Source organism: Hirsutella rhossiliensis (assembly GCF_020360975.1).
Source record: "Hirsutella rhossiliensis strain HR02 chromosome Unknown scaffold00001, whole genome shotgun sequence".
NCBI classification, from domain to species: domain Eukaryota; kingdom Fungi; phylum Ascomycota; class Sordariomycetes; order Hypocreales; family Ophiocordycipitaceae; genus Hirsutella; species Hirsutella rhossiliensis.
The window spans coordinates 11694862-11715985 of NW_025408667.1; the positions used below are offsets into that span (position 1 = coordinate 11694862).

The window sequence follows — 21124 nt, forward strand, 5'->3', positions numbered from 1 at the left end:
TGGGATCTCGACGCATTCTTATTGCATTTGCAACAGCTTCAAGTTGCTCTCTCGTGGCGGGCATGCCGGTGCGTTCCATCCACTGTACATACGCAACCAGGGCGTCGTCTTCGTCCTCCGTCAGCGCCAATGGACGCCCTGGAGCACGGGAAAAGGGGTTTTATGAAATTAATGGCTCTCTGTACGGATGAGCTCTTCACATTGTAACGGATGGCCGCATCTCGCACGGAAAGAGGCGTTCTTTTGGTGTTGTTGAGCGACGAACATCGGCTCTGGGGTCGCGACGAGACGCCAGAACGGCTTTTGCTGCCTCCAGGGTAGCCATGTTATCTGTCATAATGTATTCCGGCAAAAAGATACGTAAATAAAGTCAAGTTGCGCGAGAAAACGCGGTTGAGATGCATAGGGTTGACGTTTTGGAGGTGGGCTGCTGTGCCGGATTTTTTGGGCCAACTAAGTGGCGAAGACACTTAGTTGGGCTGCTGTGGCCCCACACCAAGATCAACGGGTATTTCCTTAATGCCCACAATGCCTCCGACACGACCCCGGACTTCGCCATGTTCCTCGCCGAATTCGAAGGTCATGAACTTGACGAGACCCCTGTCCCTGACTATGATACTGCTGATGAAATTGACGATGAAGACCCAGCGATTGGCTCGCTGTTCTTCACGCAATCATTCCTCGCAGATTACGCTGTTCTACACCGTCTGACTAAGGAAGATGCCTATAGCGCTCCTCAAAGGCCCCGGCACAACAATTCCTTGTCGATGACCGTTACACAACGCGTTATCAGGGCATCATGCTCGACACAGGTGCTTCCGACGTGTCAACCGCTGGCCTAGACCAATTCCATGCCTGGCAGCGCGAAGACCACTGCGCTACCCTCGATACCACCCGCGCAGGCCAGACAGGCATCTCCTTTGGAGATGGACCCCGGATTGTGTCTGTCGGTGCGACCGCGATTCGCACGGCATTCGGGCCCGTTGATTTCCACGTTCTTCCCACTAAGACCCCGTTCCTCCTCTCCCTAGCCGATATGGCCCGGCTAGGCTTGTTTTTCAACAATCAGACCAACGAAGTCGTCCGCGATGACATTCGCGTTCCCGCAGTACGTAAATGGGGCCACGCATGGTTCCATCTAGGTAAAGAAGAGACTGCGAGAGTATTCCTGACCGAACGCGAATTGCGACGACTTCACCGACGATTCGGTCACCCGGCCACAGCTAGACTCCACCGACTGCTTAGGTGTGCCGGGCATGATGATATTGATGAGCAGTCAATCCGTGAGATCACGAGGATGTGCCACCACTGTCAAATCAACGGCACCTCCCCCCAACGCTTCAGGTTTACCCTTAGAGACGACCGCGAGTTCAATTTCGAGATAACCGCGGATGTAGTCCAAATAGGCGGAAAGCCTGTGCTACACGTGATCGACGAAGCCACAGCGTTCCAAGGCGCCAGGTTCCTCCCCTCGATGACCGCCCGAGACACCTGGGAAACGCTACTGGAGATCTTAACATTAGACCTCAACTACCGTGGCTTCAAGGTCATGCGTCATTTTCACTGAGTCTAACCAGACAGAGAAATATGGTTTTGGATGCTATACGCCAAGCTAGACCTACGAGGGAGCACGAGCCGACAACTCCACAGGCTAAAAAATCTCGAAGCTAGTAGCCTCGAGAAGACTTTGAGAAAGATATCTAGAGTGTTTGAGCGCAAGGAGCAGAGTTGGTGTTGAAGGATCAGAGATTTCAGGCCTCGGCGGCTACGCTGCATCGCGTGAGGCCAAGGAAGGAAAGAATGATCCCCAATCCTAATAATATGTTCATAAACCTCTGATATATATTAGGGAATGTCTATATGCTTCCACAGGGCGATGAAGAGGTGCTATATGATTGAAGGTGCATTTAGTCAGGTTGAAGAGGAGAAGGGGAAGTGAGGGTAGAGCCACCTGATTCGTCGCCTTCTTACACATTGGCGGAGACAGACCAGAAACCCAACAGTACACGGCAATTAAACATTGAAAGCACTACAGAGTAGTATTTCTTTTATAATTTATTATGGGCTAATGGCTTCAATTCAATTGATATAGTTTGTATGGTCCAGGCACCTTTTTGCGGTACCGGTGAGGGGGTGTAACAGGCGATGGGTGGGGCATGGTAGGCCCGGTCGCCCTCGCTAAGCAGGCGCCGAGGGTTGGTCCGAGTACTCTTCGGCTACACGAAGAATATATATCGACCACGAATCTGTCATTGGGAAGATGCCACGTGATCACGGCGTAACAGTCACATCCACAGTCGACGAGAGTGCGTATTCTGTAGCCTCTGTTTACGGGTCGACTGTTCATTGGTGGCTTGAACGCTTCCTAGTCGACCATGCCGGTCACAGCCCGTGACAGATGGCCAGCTTAGGATGGTAGCTCAATACTACAAAGGAACCCCAAATGAGCGGCAACACTCTGGGCACAGGGAGCATGACGTATCAGCAGATTGAACAACTGGACGCACGTATACAGGCACGCCGCCATGAACAGTAACGCTGCATGGCTGCCTAACCAACAACCGCCTGTCAAGAAGAGATAGTCCCTTGCGTGGTCCAAATCGACAATGATGCGGCTGGCCACGGCCTGCCCCCATAACCTCGTCCGCCAAAGTCAGTTTACTTTCCCGAATAAGATCCAGGAGATTTGGGTGTATCAGAAGACTTGGACGATAGCATGAAGCCTCGCCCGTACCTTGCCCCAAATTGGGACCTGGCCTCTGTTTTGGCACCGACATCAGGTCCAGGATACGCATTGTCTTGCGATTGAGATTCCTCCTCCTTGGGCCTTTGGATATTAAGTGTGATCATGTCCCGTGATATCTGCCGGACAGTTTCATCACTAACGTGACCCCCTACTTGCCTGCTCCTCCATCCAAGTCCCTTGTTTTGTCCGTGAATCGTCTTTCCGTCAGTCGAAACCATGAACTGCATGGCGTCGCCTGTAGCGTAGTTGTCAATAACGCTAATGTTTTCCTTTAAGCGCTCGTTTGCTTCAGAACAAATGCTCAAGCTTTGGCGCGCGTTTTCCATTCTTCCCGCAGCCTCGCAATCTCGGAAGTATCCCCAGAAGCAGGCACTTTCATTATTTTCCCATCAAGCGATCGAACAAATCCTTCTCGTGTTGTTCCAGTTTCACGACTGTGTTGTCAAGGGTCTTCCTGCACCCATTCAGACCCTCATTGACGAGCATTTCTGGAACGTAGCTGGCTCTTCATTTTCGGACGAGCTTCCACTGCGTTTGGTGGCCAGCTGAAATTCATCGATATGCTTCGACAGTTGGTCACAAATTTCAAGGCATCGCTGCGTGCTCAATCGCTCTTCCTGCATGGTTTGCAATTCTGGCGCGCCTGAGCCGGTCTCCGATATGGCGTCTGCGAGAAAACACCTATTTTCTCGTCGATACTTTCGAGGTGAGCCCGGAGGTCACTGTGCGCTGTCTCGACAAGGTCTTTGTAGCTTCAAATGGTCTCGGCGGTGGCAGAGCATACGCGGCTACATTCACAGCATAAACATTAGAGTTGTTACTGAATGGTTTATTTTATGGAGGGTGGTGGCTTGCAGACCGTGAAACGTACAGATTGGCGTCAGTGAGGGCAATAGTGATTGTCGACTTGTAGCCGGATAACAACCGCCTAAATCCGTCGATATCATCACCCATGTACTTGAGTTTAGCCCACCCCCCGAAAGGTCGTCCGAGTCCCCCCCCGGACTGCGACACGCATTTCATGAGTTCCTGATTGAACTCTGCACAGGCATGGCCGCATCGCAGCAACGGTCGATCGAGCGCTGAGAGGTCGACAGTATGGACGGCACTGACCGTCTCCGTAAGTGGGCCTAAGACTCCGCTCAAAGCTTCAAGCTCGTCAATGAGATCGCGCACACGTTTGGGACGGTCTCGAAAACTCTGGACAGTGCTGTAAAGCGTAATGCTGGATTGGAGGGCGAACGTAGCCAGGGCCAATAGCCCGGAAGCCAGTCCTACCGGCTCGGCCATCGCGGTGGACGGCCTCAGGCATGAAGAGCGTGTAGGAAGATCGCAGGAAGGTGTAACAAATAGTTGTGGGGTGATCGCTCGTTTTATGATCTGCGAGGCGGTGCCTAGAGCTTCTTTGCCATACTTGATTGGTTCATCTCAGCCGAATGCCCCACGTGACCTGGCAGGTGACCTACTCCGCCCTTCCTGCTGCGCCGTTCCAACAAACATGCTATATTACCGAAATTCTGCCTTACGACAATAAGCGGGAACGCCAGTGCGCCAATCAGTGGAGTTCGTGCGCCAGGGGGGTACCATGATTTGCCGCTTCTTAACTGGCTCAGCACAGAGCAAGGTGAATACGTGCAAAAAACAATTCTTTGACTTTCCGGCCAAATTTTCGAAACGGCCACTGAAACTGAAACACCCATACCATGAAAATCGCCTCGACCGCCGTCCCCTGCCCACGGAAGTGCAGCCGCGCGCACGTTGCTGCGGGTGCGCTACGTGGCTGCAAAGATGGCGAGAACAGGCGGAAAATTCGCTCTGCTTGCGCTGGAGCCCCCCAACGGGAACCTTGGTCGGCGGGTTGACCGGGGTAATTAGCGCCATGCGCCAACCTGACGTGACTTAATTCAGGGCTGCAAATATAATCGTAGGCTTTAACCGTGCCGTACCTTCCTCTCTCCACATTCTGCTCCACTTTCTTTCGTCCCATGCAGAAACCTGATTCCCCCCCCCCTATAAGTGCAAAATATGGTCAAGGACGAGGAAGGCGGCGGCAACAAAGAGTGCACCCCGTGCCGCTTTGGTTATTCATGACTCGTGATTGGTGAGCACTATCGTTGCGTTGTTGGTCTGCTGTGCTGCTAATGCATCATCGCAGTTCGTTGTTGGGCTCCACTTTAACCTACTGGGATGCACCAGCGTACCACAGAGCGTGGACCAGACGGAAGGAACGTCATCTGGACTATGGAGGCTTAGTGCGATCGATAAGAGCTAGCGTAGGATTTTGAGAGTGACAGGTCAGTCTGCAGGTCCAGGCAGCATCCAAAACACATTGTCTGTAGATTAGTTGGTTCCCATCGACTGGAGTAACCCTACATACATTCGATGTGTAACACGTGAATGCGGCTCGCTGTGCGACTGCGGCAAAGTCGCCTCCTTCCTCGCTCCACCTCTTATTGCGAAGCGGCAGTTGGGGCAGTATTACTCGTCTTCGCTTATCGATATGGAAGCCAAATAGCTCACAACTGTCGCCCGGTTCTAGTTCAAAATACGACATGCTCCCATGTAGACGCAGTCTTCGCCGAAAAGGGAACCATGCACCTCGTGTATGACTCCGTTACAGTACTAGTTGCAAGGCTGCAACAAACCAAGAACCAACAACCGGCCTCTAAGGCCAACCGGAGGTGTCCCGCCCCTGTAGGGCATTCACTGCCCACCCTTCAGCACGAGCGTGCATCATGAAAAGGATGTGGGGCCTGGCTGCAGTGCAATGTCTTGCAGAACAAATGCTATTGGAAGTGGAAGCACAATGTGGCTGCAGCGTGGCAGCTCGCACGCAGAGCGATGACATCAAGTGGATTACGAGCCCAATAAGCCACAGCGACGAGGTGAAAATGTTACCGCCGACGACGCACGAGACAGGCTGGCCGATCCGGAGCATGCTCTGGATGCGATGTGACCTTCAGGCGGAGCAGGTGGCAACGCATTCAGCGGATTTGACGGCGCCACTCCTGCGGCTGCCGGATCGAGACCTGATGGTAGTATCGGTGTACGCAGAGGGGAAGAGTGGGGGAGGCAATGTAGATATGATCGTATCGAGGTACTATGAAGTACAACAGGAGAGAGGAGGAGGAAGGAAGGGAAGCTGGGCGACGCGGGGTCTCGGAGTCGTTGGTGATAAAGTGACCGGGAGCCAGAATCTACATTGCCAGACAGCGTCCGCTTCGAGATGCATTTCAGCAGCTCTACTTTTGGGTACATGTATATAGTCACCCATAGTTCCGTGTTGCTCCTAATACTGTAGTTGGTTCTCAATGCGAGGTGGTGACCGCAAGGTGGATGTGCGTTGCTGCAAGTGGGTGCTTCTGACTGTCCCGGGTGGTGTGAGTCATCTTGGACGGCACTGCAGCTGCAGATCGTAGCCCCGTCACATCCTCTCCCTGTGCATTAGCGGATGTTTGCCTGCATCAAACTGCAGCCACCATTGTGATGGATGCCAGTCTTTCTGCATGAACCCCGGTATGTACATACAGTACAGTACGAGCCTTTTAACGTGTCAAATTACCAGCTGTCGCACAAGAGAAGTTCGGGGGAGAAGGATGGGCACAAAAAACGCGGGGTGTCGCTCCTAGGCCCTTTCGCCCATTATGGGTGCCTGGGTTCCCGTTACGTACCTGCGGCCGATTCTGGCTTCACAACAGTGCAGCAAGTCCTCGTCTTGGGCGACTGACAGCACCTTCACTTCTCGCTGCTTGGTAGTACTGAGCTGTAAGGACTGCAACCCCTTCTTAATAAGCAATATCGTCTTCACTGCAGCCAGAAAGTGAGCTGGCGCCGAGTAGTATTGCTGCCCCCAACCAGGCAGCAGCGGAAGGGTCTAGGAGCGACACCCCGAGTTTCCTCGCTCAACCCGTTCCCCCGCAACTTGTCTCTACAACAGTTGGTAATCTGGTCATGCCAGCCCTCCACGAACGTCTTGACTTCACCATCACTCTACCGCGGGGTTGCAACGTTTCCCCGCTCACAGACCAGCGCACCGGTATGACATGGAAACACGTTCTGACGAAGATAGCGCATGGTATAATCAGCGCGTCTTTCTTCTGCCAATTCATCCGAAACTGGCCATGGACGAACCGATCCGCTTGCTTGGCAGTCGCACCTCGTCGGGATCTCTCGCCGTGTTCGCGGCCGCCCCTTGGTCTTTGGAGAACCCGCATGTGGAGTGGATCGTGATACTGTTGATCCGGACTGCGGCAATCCCTGACGTCGCCATGATCAGCGGCGATTCGAAAGGCTCCTCCTACTGAACAACTCGACGAGTGCCTCGATGATTCGCGACTTGCCGGTCCCGCCTCGCCGCCGATGAACTGGCAGAGCTGGCCGACGTCGCCTCCGTCGTTTTGTCGTATCAAATCGAGCTGGCGGCATATGATTGAGAAAACGATAGACTGCGTTTTGTTCAGCGTCAGCCGTGTCGCCAACTCTCTGCCCGCCGCTGAGAAAGAGGTTCCCGCCATTGTTGTTGCATTCGAGCCTGACGAGCGATACATAGTCGTACAGGCATAGGCCTCGCAGGCGCTCTCCACGGTGCTGATACGCCTCGACGTGGGAGATCCTGGGGCCTGCTTCTTCGACGACAACCGACTCACCCAGGGGATCATCTGTGACCCTACGCCACTTTCCTGTCGAAAGACGTGCCAGTACAACAGGTATGTGTTTAGGTACGCCCAGGCGCTGCTGTTGGTAAATTCGGCTGGAGATCCTAGAAGAGCGACGACCTCGGCCTGCAACAGGGACGCTCCGTCAACACACGGTTCGCCACCCTCGTCAAAAACTATATGGTCTGATCCGTGCTCCATGGGGTGTATGTTGCATATCACCATCTCGTCTGCCAGTTCGGCCAACGCAAGCACTAGATCAATCGTGCTTTCCGAGTCTCGGCCCTGCCACGTTTTGGTGCCTCGCGGTAGCAGGCTGCAGAGCCCACAGTCATTAATCAGGTCGATGATCGACTGCGCTTCCCCTTCTCTTCTCGCCGTTACCTCGTCGCCTCCCCAGAGTAGATCGTGGCGATTAAAGTCACCAGCGACGACGAAGTCTGCTCGCCGTCCAGTTCACCGCGGAAGCCCGCTACTAATCCATACATCTCTCTTACCGCTCTCGACAGCGCCTCCTCGCTCTTCCCCTCTACGTACACCGACGATACCATTAGATATCAGTCTGGTAGCCGAAGGATTGCCGCTGTCAAATCCGCTGACTGCGTTGCCGCTTGCTCCGCCTCGAGGTCACTCCGACCCAGAGCATGGTCCTGATCGGTATCATTCTCACCAGCTGCTGTGGCTTATTGGGCTCGTAATTATCCTGTTGTTTTATCCTCCTCGCTTACGGTTCAGAGATGGCCAATGCACGGTAGCCCTTGAGATCTTCGTCGTTCATCAGGCTCAGCTGCACCGCGTGTTGCTTTCTAATGTTAAGCCGCAGCAGGCGAAAGCTCGTGCACTGTTACGTGATGACCGTTTCGGCAATTCGGGCTGAATGAGGAAGGCAAATCATCCAGGCTTTTTGAGATCTAGTGGCAAATGTCGTCTAAATCTGACCCACGAGAAGGCAATTATCGGCCAGATTTGAGATGTCTGCCTAGAAAACCGGCAGGAGACTAGGTAATACCGCGCCGTGCACCCTGCTGCTCAAAAGCGATCGCATCCTCCACAGCTTTCCCCGCCAAAAATTTGTACTCTTCATCTAGTCTCTCCGTCGCGGCAATAACTGCATTCTCCTTGTTTTGTAGCTCCGTTCTCTGGGCTGCTATTTCCCGAAGAGCTTCTTTTGACCTTGACCGCAAAACGTGCTTGTTACGCTCCAGTTCATTCATAGTCGCTTGCGTCTTCTGTCGGAGCATAGCAATCTCCATACTGCGCCCGAAATCTCTTAAGAGCGTTGCCAATGCCTCAGCATCCAGCAAGAACTTTTCCATGCCCTTCGTGTTAACTTGACGCCGATGAACAGCGCTATGCCGAATGTTGGCAACAGAGCGGAAGAGGCTGTCCAACTGCTTTCCATTGCTCTCCATATCCGAGAAGCCTTTCTGGCGCTTTGAAAGTTCACCAATCCAGCGATTTAGCTCAACTAACTCCGCGCAATCCCATCCACGTTAGTGAAGAGTATCAGGCATCACTCGTTTTCCAAACTCGAAGCAAGTCTCTTCCAAAACATGTTGCAAGTGCACCAAAAGCTGGTGCTGAGTCTTGAAGGGAGATAGGTCGGCGTCGCAGTCTCGTAGGGTCGATGAGTGACGTCTCCATGGGCAGGCGGCAGCGGGACCAAGCCTGCACCGGTTTGCAAGATCATATAATCGTGTTTCAGGGTACGTTCCGTATGGGAAATATCTGACGCAGAATACCGCGCCCGGAGCTCGGTCGGCTCGACCGCCAATTTGAGCTGTGTGACCTGCGTCTCGACGGAAACATCATGCGAATCCCCATTCACCTCCCGAAGGTTATTGCCATTTTCAACCAACCTTGATACATCTCTGGTGAGGGCGTATGGGGCTCGGGCAAATAGGTCCAACGTCCTAGGCGTGCTGCTGTTGGTATGGTTCGTTTGTGTGGAATCGTCGTTTTCGCACCCTTCGTCATTGAGCGGCGGTCGTGCACCTTGGTTCCTGCCTCGTACAGGAGTCGTTTCGAGTGCGGCCACTTGCTCCTCTGTCGTGCACAGTTCCATTGTCGATGCTTCTGACTGATAGTTGTTGCCGTGCTTGCTCGACGACTCAACCGACTGTACGTACCGAATATGTCAGTTTTCATCATGTGAGACCTTCAACTTGGCAGCATACCTACAGAAAGCTGTAAGGTGTGACAGTCAAGAGCTTGTCGCCAGTGAAGCGCATCCGGAATTCGATCATCGCCCGACCCCATCCAATGGTGGACAGTTGCTCGCATAGCAACACTGACAACGTTAATGACATCCACTAGGGCATCTGTAAGTCCTAGTAATCACAGAGAATACCCATGTTAGGACAGTCTCAACTCACTGTGGTTCGAAGCTATCAACTCATTGTGGCTGTAATGAGGCGACAACTCTGATACCAGCTTCTCGTGATCGACAATATTCGCAGGAAGTTCATCCGGGGAGTACATCCAGCAGACGCGCGCATAGACGTGAGACTCGTCCGATGCCCTGATCTCGAGGATCTTGGCCACCCAACAGTCGGCGAGGCCCAGCACGCGTTGATGTTGAGGATCCTCGCTAGCAGCCTCTTGTCGTTCAACACTTTTGTCATTGGCAATGTACACGAAATCGTCGCTGTGGTACTTGACATTGTCTACTGTTGGGAAGACTTCAATACCGAACTTTTTTCCTGTGAAGCAGTGAGAAGTTCTGGGATCGCACTCACAAACAAAACTTCTGTAGCGGGTCATACCGGACCATCGCTTGTACGGCTTGACGGTATACAACGTGTCCAACGACTGACACGTCTTGAACTTCCCAATGGGCTCGAATGGCGACACCTGGACGAGATATAACCTGCTTTTGTTTGGAACGCCACGCTTACGCTTTTTGGAGCTTGGTCCAGCTCCTCACAGGACCGCGCCGCGATTGTGGCCACAGTGAAGGGGCATTCTGCGCGGTTGTTTTCGATGGCGCGATGTCTCTTTCTTCCCGAGCTCATGACCGACACTACTGTCGTGCGATGGAAATTCCGGGCGATTGCACGCGTGCGTTGCCGATTGCAGGCAACAGGCAACTGTCAAGTTGTCTGCTGCGGTGGTGTTGTTTAAGGTTAGGGGCTGAGCTGGATGAGATTTGCTAGAGATCCGGCCACTTCTGCCTCATCAAGACCAGGCCGCTGCCAGGTTCTTCCGAGCCTCCTGCTGGATAACCCGATCACGTGCCATGTACCTTTGGGTTGCCTAGGTGGTAATCCGTACAACACATTTTGTAAACGCACAACAGAATGTGGGGCAAATGTGGCGCCACATGGGCCACACTAAGGGCACGATGCTTCCCGCCTAAGGGCACGATGTTTAGTCCTATTTAGGCAAGTGCGCCGACGGGCGCGACAGCTGTACATTGCTGCACAGCCAATTTACTACTACAACACAAGTCACACAGTTTGCGCGCGCCGCCACAACGCGACCGCGTCAAACGATAGATAGCACACTATCGTCGCCGCCCTTGACGCTCAATACCACAGTCTATCGTCACTCTATTATTACGCAACAACCAACGATGACCCCTATAGGCTGCCGTACCCCTAAAAGGGGCAGCAAGGGGGCATGCCGGGCATTATTTATTTTTATTTATTAACGAATGAAAAGCGAGAACATCGACGAATCAAAAGCGAGAAAAGAACAACCGACGAATCAAAAGCGAGAACGCCAGCGAATCAGAGGGCGGCATTTGCGGGGGGGAAATCGACAGGTAAGGCAACCCTTCACAGGTAAGGCAACCCCTCATGGGTTGCGCAAAAAGCCTTGAGGAACGAAGACTGAGGATTGAGACAAACAAGACGAAGACAGAGGGCGAGAGCAAAGAACGCAAGCAGGCGGTAGCGCCAGGAACTAATGCATGCAAGAAGGTAGGCAAATAAATCGGCCATTCGGGCACCATCCCGCAGCGGGAAGAGGAGAAAAAGCAAGAAGGCAAATACAGCGATGATAACGGTTGCGGGGTAAGAGAGAGAAGGAGTATAAGAGAGGCACCAAGGCACGAATAGGAGAGCAGAAGCGTCTACCCTAGCTACCGATCGAGCAGTTAGGAAAACAACTACAGCATGGCCACTTGCAACGTTTCCGTGGAGTTCTGGTGCGAATTCGGGGCCACGGAGCTGAAGTACAAGCATAGCATCCCGAAGACGCTCGTGACGCAGGTAGGCCAGGCGAGGCCGAACCACGCAGCCAGTGCACTGTTCCTACAGTGGATAAGGCCGATCCTACGGGAGCACGAGGCAGCGTGTCGGAAGGCAGCAGGGTGCGCTGCGAGAGCTGCGGCGGACTCGCAAAGGAGATTCTACAGAGCCCGATATCGTACCTACACGCAGAGAGGCCGTTTGTGCTCGTGGTCGTGTCGTCGTTCTGCGGCAAAGAAGGATGCGAAATTAGGACGAGGCAGGAAATGCAGGACACGATGGCAGAGGCGGGGCAGGCGGGCGGAAACAAGGGCGCGACGCAAATGCAAGGGCAGGATGCGCAGAGCACAGAGGGGAAGGTCTGCCGGGTTTGTGGAGAGATGGCGGGGGCGAGGAGGTGCAGCCGATGCCTGACGGTGGCGTACTGCAGCAGGCAACACCAAAAGGAGGACTGGAAGGTGCACAAGAAGGGATGCAAGCCAAAGGCAAGCTAGGGAGCTAGGGAGAGGAGGAAGGAAAGTAAAGGGACAAGGCATAACGCGCAGGACATAAACAAGGTCACGGAGAACAAATAGAGGCAGGCACTATCGTAAGAAATAGGTCGCAAGCTAAAGTTGTTGTTTCAAAAAGAGATAAACGTTGTAATGTGTAGAGTAATGGTAATTTTGCAGCGATAAGTTTCGTTAGGAATAGCATCTCGAGAGGGAGAACGGTTTATTTTAGTAAAGGCAAGAGGCGTAAGAGAGCGATAGGTTTATAGTAGGCAGCTCATTTCTGCATGCGATAGCGGATAGGTCGAGCGGGCGGGTCGGAGGTGCTCGCGACAATAGAGTCAAGAGGGGAACCCGGCTTGGCTGCCGGAGCGGGAACGGGCGGGACGCCGCTCGGTCGAGACGAAGAAGCGGCCGGCGGGGGAGAGGAGGAGGGGGCGGCGGAGCTGACGGTGTCCGAAGACGAGGAAGGCGGCGAATTCTGCTGCTGCAGCAAGCGCGCCCTCTTCATGGGCGTATCGGCAAGGGCCGGGTGGGAAGTTTAGTGTAAAAGAGAAGGGCCAGTGGCGATGGTGTGTAAGAGAAGTCAAAGGATTCTAAACAAAGACGCAACATGGCGTTAGTGGTAGGTTATATAAGGAGCCTTTGTAAAAGAGGGTTATAAGATGCGTATAGAGGAGAGTGCAATAAGAGAAGGAGAACTTTAAAGGCGGTCTAGTAAGATGTTGAGAGTTTTTAAGACAAGCAGGACGCGCGAAGCTATATTCGAGGAGAAGCAGGCAGCCCTATTCGCAACACGTGTAAGACATGGTTTTAAACTTCAGCGGGCAAGTGTCTAGGGGCATACGGAAGCTTTGACTGATAAGAGCTGGATGACAAGAAGGAAAAGCGTAGCATGCAAAGCATAGGCAAGAAGAAGCCGTCGCGGCGACGTACATATAAGGATCGGCCGAGGCCGTCTAGCCTATCGCATATAGCAGCAGGCAATGGCGGGCGGGCTTAATAGAAAGGCGGCGCCGGTATAATGCAAAGAGCAGCAGCACGCATATAGATATAGTAGAGAGCTACGAGTAAGATATATAGACTTTTGTAGAGGATCCTATATGCGCAAGAGGGTGCCAGTCAGCAAGATAAGTGCAGGGCGAATAATCGAGGCAAGGATTTATACGCTGTTATTACACTTACGAGGATTTACGCCAGGGGCCTAGTGGCACCATAAGTAGGCAGGGCCAAAGAGGGCAGGTGCAAAAGAGGAAGACAAGACGTCCGTGGGGGCTTTGGTAGACCGGTGTCGCAATGAAGCCAGCCAACGGAAGGGACCAGTCCGGAGCGGGGGACGGGGCAAGCCCGGCGCCAGAAGCCTGCGCAGCGCCGTACACAGGACCAGAGTTCCAGCCGACCACAGCAGCGCCGGCACTTGCTAGCGGCGCCCCTCGGAGAGAGCAAGAAGAGGCGTCAAGGGAGGCGCCTCCGAGGCGAGGGCGGGGAAGACCGCCAGGACTAGGGAGATGGAGGATCAGCGCAGGCCGAGTCATGCCGCGGGATATCCAGCCTCGGCCGACACCAAGCGCGGCGGCAACTTGGCTGCCGCCGACACCGAGGGCGGCAGGGCACTGGCTGCCGCAAGGCGTGCCCAGCGCCGTCTCGGCCTCAGGGAAAAGCCAGCGCGCACCAAGAGAAATCCGGCCTCTGCCGACAGTAGAGGCCGCCGGTCCTCGCCGCCGCCGACGAGAAGTTCGGACGTTCCGCGGGACATTCGGCCACAGCCGACATGGAGGGCCGCCGGCCCTTCGCCGCCGACGAGAAGTTCGGACGCGCCGCGGGATATCCAGGCTCTGTCGACACCGACGGCGGCAGGGCGCCGGCTGCCGCAAGGCGGGCCTAGCGCCGTCTCGGCCTCAGGGAAAAGCCAGCGCGCACCGAGGGAAATCCGGCCTCTGCCGACGGTGGAGGCCGCCGGGCCTTCGCCGCCGCCGACGAGAAGTTCGGACGTTCCGCGGGATATTCGGCCACAACCGACTTGGAGGGCCGCCGGCCCTTCGCCGCCGTCAAGCGGGACTAGCTCGGCCGTAGTCTCGATCGGAAGCCAGCACTCGCCGCGAGCCATCCAGTCCCGGCCGGCCAGCAGGGCCGAGATCCCCGCCACAACTCCGGCCGCAGCCGGGCTGCTTGTTGGCGGCAGAGATAGCGCCTCGGCAGGTACGGTCGTAGAGCGAGGTAAAGGCGTGTAGCGGTGATAGCTAACCGGACGCAGGTAGATCGGCGATAAGACGGCAGGCGAGGAAGAGCAGAAGAGGAAACGCCATCTTAGTAGTGGGCAGGCCGAGCGGAAACGCGCCCGGTCGGTGAAAGGTGCCGAGACCAAGGGAGCTGCAGGCCGAGGACCTAGCCAGCGCGCTGCGGCACCTCGACGAGGAGTTCGAGGCGGGCGAGAGGCTGGCTAACGAGCAGACGTGGTGTGCGCCGGTGCCGCGCGAGAGGCAGGTGAGGACGGTGCGGAAGTTCTACCGGGCGTTCCACGACGCTGGCACGCTGCCGATCGCGACCTGCACGCTATGCTACCGGAAGCGGGCCAAGGGGGAGCTGAGGGAGATGGCGTGGGAGGGGTGGGAGGGGTGGTCGCGGAGCGGTGTTGCGGGGGGCGGGCGGTCCCCGTTCGGGTGCCAAGCCTGCTTCCCGGAGGGCAGGCCGGTGGCGGTCTGCGCAGAGTGCGCGCGATGGGCCGGGCGTGAGGGGGCGTCGCCGGCCATGCACCTCCATGGGCGGCTCGGCTGCGAGCACGCGTACCCCGACGAGCTAAAGGACCTCACGCCGCTCGAGGAGAAGCTCATCTCGCTCAACTCGTGCTACGGCTTCGTGACGAAGTATAGCATCCCCGGCGGCCAGAGGCAGAGCGTGAGGTACCCGAGGCACGTCAAGGGCCATATCACGGTGTTCCCGAACGACGTGCAGGGCCTGGCTGCCAGGTGCTCCCGCACCCGCTGGTCCGGGTCATGGACGAGATCCACGTCTCGTGGCAGGGCGCTGAGAGGCCCGGGCCGCGGGACCTATCAGGCCTGCTGTCGGTAAGGCGGTCGGCGGTCGAGAGGGCGCTGGCCTGGCTCAAGGAGAACAACCCGCTCTACGGCGAGGTCGAGATCGACGCGGCGGAGATAGCCAGCTGGGGGGCGCCGCCGCACGGGGTGCCGCCGGTGGTGTGCGAGCGGCTGGAGCGAAACGAGCCGTCGGCGCGGGAGAGGACGCAGACGGCGCAGGTGGTGCCGCCGTCGGAGCGGGCCATGGACGACGGAGGCGCGGCCGAGATCGAGGAGGTCCTCGCGATGCTAAGGCAGGGCCAGGACCCCGCCGAGGGGAGCCGCGACGTCGGGCTCACGTGCGAGGACGACGACAGGGACGGCGCTAGGCCCGAAGAGGACGGGGACGTAATCAATGAGGTAACGTCTTCCGGCATGTTCCCGTTAGATGGGGCGCCAGATGTGGCCGACGCCGAGAAGATTCGCTTCGCCGCGACGCGGTCGGGCCCGAGGGAGCGCGCGCCAGCCCGAGGACGTGGGTAGGGACGGCGGCCAGAGGGGCGGCGGGCGACGGCGGCGACGGCGAGCCGTACATACAGGTGCGACGCGGCGAGGATTTCGCCGACTCGGCGGACGCCTCCTTCTTTGCAAAGGCCTTTCCGACCCTGTTCCCTTTGGCTTAGGCGGGCCGAGGCTCGCCGACGAGGACGCCGCGGAGAGAGCGCGGGCCCAGCGTCGGGAACCAGGGCGCCCAGGCGGAGCGGGTTGCAGAGGGCCTTATGTCGACGCGGAACATGAAGCTCCAGGCATGGGCCGACGTCGTGCTGCGGCGTCACGGCGGCCGGTTCGCGACGCACCCTATCTTCGCCTTCCTTGTCTTTAACATGGGCGTGCGGTCTAAGAACCGCCAGGCCAGCATGCTAGGCGTAGCGAGGAAGAACTTCGCAAGGGTCGAGGGCCTACTAAAGTCGTTAACGGCGCAGAGGCTCGAGGCGGCCAGGGCCGAGCTCGAGGCCACAGGTAAGACTAGCGACGACGGGGTAAAAGAGCTCCTCCGGTCCCTCTCCGTGTTCGGCTACCGGCAGCCAATGTCGAGGGAGAGCCGCCTTAGTATGCGGAAGAAGATACTATCCCTCATCGTTAGGTACGGGGTGCCGGCTATCTGGTTCACGCTGAACCCGAACGACATTACGAACCTAGTAAAGTTACGGCTAGCGGCGCACCGCGGCCGCGACCCCGACGAGGCCGAGGCCTTCCTAAGTGACCTAGGGACCGCGTATAAGCGGACGCGGCTGGCCATATCGGACCCGATGAGCTCGGCCGTCTTCTTCCACCGGGAGATGACGCTCTTCTTCGAGCACTACGTCAACGTCGGGGAGGAGTCGGTGTTCGGCCACGTCGGCGCATACTACGGGGCGGTAGAGACCAACGAGCGAGGCGCCCTCCACATCCACGGGCTCCTCTGGCTAAGGGGCAACGCGGGCATTGGCGACGCGCTCGCCGGCCCGGACGCGGAGGAGCAGGCGGCGTACCGGGAGCGCATCGTCCGCTACGTAGATAGCGTCTTCTCTGAGGTAAGGCGGCCGCCTTAACACAAACCCCCGATGCCCCCTATCTGGGTCAGGCTGAGGGGCCTAAGCTGAACCGAGGCCGCAGGAGCTAGACGCAGAAGGTTACTGTGCCATGCAGGCAGAGCGGTCGGCCACGGCGGACATATCGTCGCGGCTCGACGACGTCGCGCGCTTCACGGACACCTTCGACGAGGAGGCCAACTTCTGCGCGGGCGCGACGCAGATCCATACGCATAGCGCGACCTGCGTAAAATACTCGCTCGGCGTGGGGCGCGGAAGGGGACCTCTGCCGGTTTAAGGCGCCGTGGAGGTTGGTGGAGAGGACGGCGCTGACGGCGGACGGGGTGCTCGAGATCCGGCGGACGCATAGCATGGTGAACCGGTGGAACAGGGCGATGGCAGTGGGGCTACGACACAACCACGACATCTCGTTCATCGCGACGCAGCGCAAGACCATGGCCCTAATCTACTATATTACTAACTATGCGACGAAGGTAGAGGACCCGGTGTGGAAGCGTGTGGCCGCCGCGGCCGAGTTCCTTCCTGTGCTAGAGCCGACGGGAGAGGGCAACAGAAGTGGCGCCGACCGCGACGCCGGCCGGGAGGGCGGGGCCGAAGGGGTAGCGACGGCGGCGGACCCCAGGGGAATAAGACGAGAACGTTCCTGCTTAAGGCGGCGAATCGAGTCTTTACGGAGCGGCCGCTGTCGCAGGTCGAGGTGATCGCGCACCTCCTAGGGTACCCGGCGGAGTTTAGCAGCGGCTCAGCGTGGGCGTATATAAACGCAAACCAGCTCTACTGGGCCGTCTTCCGCCGGTGGCGGCACCTCCGACGGGCGAGCGGCGCCGAGGCGACGGGCGACGCGCCGGACGAGACGGTCGTCGTCGAGGAGGCTGGCCTGAGGATCCCTCTCGTCGAGGCCTACCGGCACCGGGGCGAGCTCCTGCGGGGCCTCTGCCTTTATGACTACGCATCGCTTGTAAGGTTAAAGCAAAACGGCAGCGGCGCCGACGGTATGGCGGGGTGGGGGGGGGGACCCCTCGCGGGGAGCTGGGCGGCGGGGGAGGGGTGGGGGCAGGCGCTTAGGCGGCCGGGGTGCGGGGCGACTGTATGCGTCGACGGATACCTCAGCAAGGAGTTCAGCGAGGAAGACGACGAGTCGTGCCACCGGAGGTGCGTACTATAAGACGGGGGGCGCCTAAGAGGAAGGCAGAGCAGCTAGGGGCATCGGCTAACAGCATCTAAGGGGGCGAGGAGGCATACCGCGCCGGCGGGGCGGGCGACGCGGCCCGGCTCATCGACGTCGTCCGGAACGCCGCCAGCGCGGGACAAGTCACGGCGCAGTCAACAGAGCTGCTAGCGATGACGCAGCAGCTCTGCCGGTTCCAGCAGTCGGCGCTCGGGTCGGCGGCCGAGCTCGCGGCGACGGTGGTGGCGGACGAGAGGGCAGGCAGGCGGGTGAACCTACCGGGCTCGGCGCTGTCGGGGGCGGCACTGCCGCGGCAAGAAGAGGTGCGGGCCATCAAGTCGCAGCAGAGGAGCGCGGCGCGGGAGCGGGAGCGGGCGATCCAGGGCATCCAGGGCGGCGGGGCGGCGGCGGGCGTCGGGGCCGACCGCGGCGCGGCCCTTCGCGGGGTGATGGGGGGGCTTCGGCGAGGACGACATCGACGTAACGGCGGCCGACGGCGACGCAGACGCAGGCACGGCGGCGGGGATGCGCGTGCGGCTCGGCCCGTCGAGCTCGTTCGTCGCCGCCGGCAGGGAGCTGGCGGGCCAGCTCACGCTCAACGAGAAGCAGGCCATCGCCCTCCTAATCGTGTGCCGGCAACTCGACCGAATCCGGCAGGGCGACGACGCAGGCGGCGACGGTGGTGGCCAGCTCTGCCTATTCATCGGCGGCGAGGGCGGCACCGGCAAGTCGCGCGTCATCGAGGCGCTCGTCGAGCTGCTCGCCCGGAGGGACCTATCGAGCCGGGTACTGGTTACGGCGACGTCGGGGACGGCGGCAGCGCGGATCAACGGCATCACGCTGCACTCGGCCTGCGGCCTTACGGTCGGCCAGGGCGGCCGGGCGGGAGGGGCGACGAGGGACATTGACGGCGTACGGCTGGCGGGCCAGGGCGAGCGCTTCGTCGACGGCCGGTCGCGGATGGACTGGCAGGAGAAGGAGGTGCTGGTGATCGACGAGGTCAGCATGCTCGGGGCGCGGACGCTGCACGCCGCCAACGAGCAGCTCTGCCGGCTGCGGGGGGTCGGCGCGGGACTTCGGCGGCATCCCGGTAGTGATCCTCTGCGGCGACTTCCACCAGTTCCGGCCGGTGCAGGAACGGTCGATCCTGCTGCCGAGCGCGGCGGTGGCGTGGGACGAGGACGGGGCGTTCGCGGCCGAGCAGCGGCGGCAGCACGACAAGGCGCACGCGCTGTGGCGGCGCTTCACGACGGTCGTCATGCTAGACGAGCAGATGCGGGCCGCCGGCGACCCGGAGCTGCGGCGGCTGCTCGGGCGGATCCGCCGGGGCGAGCAGGACCGGTCGGACCTAGAGCTGCTCAACTCGAGATGCTACCGGCCGGGCAGGCGGATCCCGTGGGAGACGGGCCTGACGGTGGTGACGCCGCTCAACCGGAACCGCTGGAACCTCAACCTAGAGGCGGCGCTCGCGTTCCGGGAGAGGCGGCGGACGGCGGCGCGCGTCTTCCTCTCCGAGCATAAGTGGAGGGACGGCGTGCCGACGGAAGAGGAGGCGGTGCTAATGCTAGGCCAGGGCGACGACAGCGCGACCCCGGTGCCGGCCGTCTTCCTCTTCGTGCCAGGCATGCCGGTCGTCGTGAACCAGAACACGCACCAGGGGCTGAAGCTTGTGAACGGGGCCGGGTACACGGCGGTGGACGTCATCCCCGACCGCGCCTTCCCGGCCACCGCGTCTCGGCGGAGCTCATCATGCACTTCGGCCGCCGGCGGGCATCGTGCTGGCCTCGGAGACGACCAAGGACTTCCACTTCGTCGGGATGCCTGCCGGGACGATCCTGCTAACGCCCATCAGCGTCAAGATCACAGCGCAGCGGAAGCGGCCATGGCAGCGCAACGACGTCAGCCGGAGGGCCTGCCGTGCGCCGCGGCCTTCGCCTGCACCGACTATAAGGTGCAGGGCGGGACGCCAGAGCGCGTGGCGCTGGAGCTGCGGGGGCGAGGATGACGACGGTCGAGGGAGGGCGGTGCCGTCGTCGTGCGACCCGTATAGCCTATACGTGCAGCTGTCGCGGTGCCCGACGCTCGACGGCATCATGCTCGTATCAGAGGTGCGGAGCGGGACCTAGTGGGAACCGGGTGCCTGAGGAGATGACGGCAGCGCAGGCCCGGCTAGAGGAGCTTAGCAGGCAGACAACACAGGAGGCGGCCGACTGGCTCCGCAGGTAACGCAGGCGCCCTGCATTTTCCACACTTCTGACGTAAAAGGAGTGTAGGTTAAGGGCCAGGAGGACGGGCGAAGGGGGTGGTCTGTGGAGGCGTGTGGTCTATGGCGGAGTTAGAAGCCGGGCCGGCTTGGGCACCTTCCTCTATGTGGTCTGCGGCGGCGTATGGTCTACGGAGGCGTTGGAAGCGAACTGCGCAGCTGGAACTAAAAGGGGCAGCAAGGGGGCAGGGCATTATTTATTTTTATTTATTAACGAATGAAAAGCGAGAACATCGACGAATGAAAAGCGAGAAAAGAACAACCGACGAATCAAAAGCGAGAACGCCAGCGAATCAGAGGGCGGCATTTGCGGGGGGGAAATCGATGGCGAATTTTTTTTCTCCCCGGGGAGGAATTTTTTTTCTCCCCGGGGAGGAACCCTAAGAACCTTTCGTCACTCGTTCCTCGTTCCTCAAGGCATGGCGAATTTTGTTTCTCCCCGGGGAGGAACCCTAAGAACAGGAGAGGCAACCCAACGGGGGTTGCGCAAAGAGCCTTGAGGAACGAAAGACTACAGGGAAAAAAAATTAAGGAAGAAAAAAAAGGGGCAGACGTGAGGATTGAGGATGGAGTAAGAACAGGGGGGACTTAAGGACGGAGTGAAAAAGAGTGATAGAACCAGGGTAGGGTTAAGGAGTAGGTTAACTTAAAGTATAAGATTTAACTGTCTTACTCGTTTAGGAAACTGTAGCAGTTTATGGTTTCGCATCGTTATTCCGTTTCGGTAGCTTTCTTAGATAGGGGACGGTTTCGGAGTGGACGGGCCGGCGAGTCCAAGCCATGCGCGACAATGGAATGGAGGGAAGAGTCCCCTAAGACATGACCCCGTTTAGGGCTATCCGGCTTAGATGTCAAGGAGGCAGCCGAAACAGAGAACGACTGGGTGGCAGATGAGCCAGGGTTAGGGAAGACGAAGGCACCGGGGCCTTATGCAGCAGCCGCGGTCGTTTCGTCGGCGTATCGGCAGGCTCGGGCAACATCGCTTCCCGGGCGGCCCAAGGG

The 21124-nt window shown here is 58.3% G+C and overlaps 4 protein-coding genes across 4 annotated transcripts; 2 read left to right on the forward strand and 2 right to left on the reverse strand.

Moving 5' to 3' along the window:
* Positions 1-3500: 3500 nt before the first annotated feature.
* Positions 3501-4036, reverse strand: HRG_01506 (uncharacterized protein; the record flags this gene model as incomplete). The annotated part of the gene is made up of 2 exons (XM_044859977.1): positions 3501-3534; positions 3618-4036. 2 exons carry the CDS (start codon positions 4034-4036, stop codon positions 3501-3503), a joined length of 453 nt encoding a protein of 150 aa, XP_044726377.1.
* A 5542-nt stretch (positions 4037-9578) lies between these two features.
* Positions 9579-10415, reverse strand: HRG_01507 (BAH domain-containing protein; the record flags this gene model as incomplete). The annotated part of the gene is made up of 5 exons (XM_044859978.1): positions 9579-9611; positions 9697-9713; positions 9777-10070; positions 10140-10254; positions 10299-10415. The coding sequence occupies 5 exons, from the start codon at positions 10413-10415 to the stop codon at positions 9579-9581; spliced, it is 576 nt and encodes a 191-aa protein (XP_044726378.1).
* Positions 10416-11519: 1104 nt separating this feature from the next.
* Positions 11520-12088, forward strand: HRG_01508 (MYND finger domain-containing protein; the record flags this gene model as incomplete). Its single annotated transcript, XM_044859979.1, has 2 exons — positions 11520-11615; positions 11648-12088. 2 exons carry the CDS (start codon positions 11520-11522, stop codon positions 12086-12088), a joined length of 537 nt encoding a protein of 178 aa, XP_044726379.1.
* Positions 12089-13593: 1505 nt separating this feature from the next.
* Positions 13594-19864, forward strand: HRG_01509 (AAA domain-containing protein; the record flags this gene model as incomplete). Its single annotated transcript, XM_044859980.1, has 12 exons — positions 13594-14256; positions 14462-14980; positions 15052-15599; positions 15656-15776; positions 15846-16673; positions 16756-16917; positions 16970-17263; positions 17314-17683; positions 17917-18272; positions 18328-18921; positions 18980-19670; positions 19719-19864. 12 exons carry the CDS (start codon positions 13594-13596, stop codon positions 19862-19864), a joined length of 5292 nt encoding a protein of 1763 aa, XP_044726380.1.
* Positions 19865-21124: the final 1260 nt, after the last annotated feature.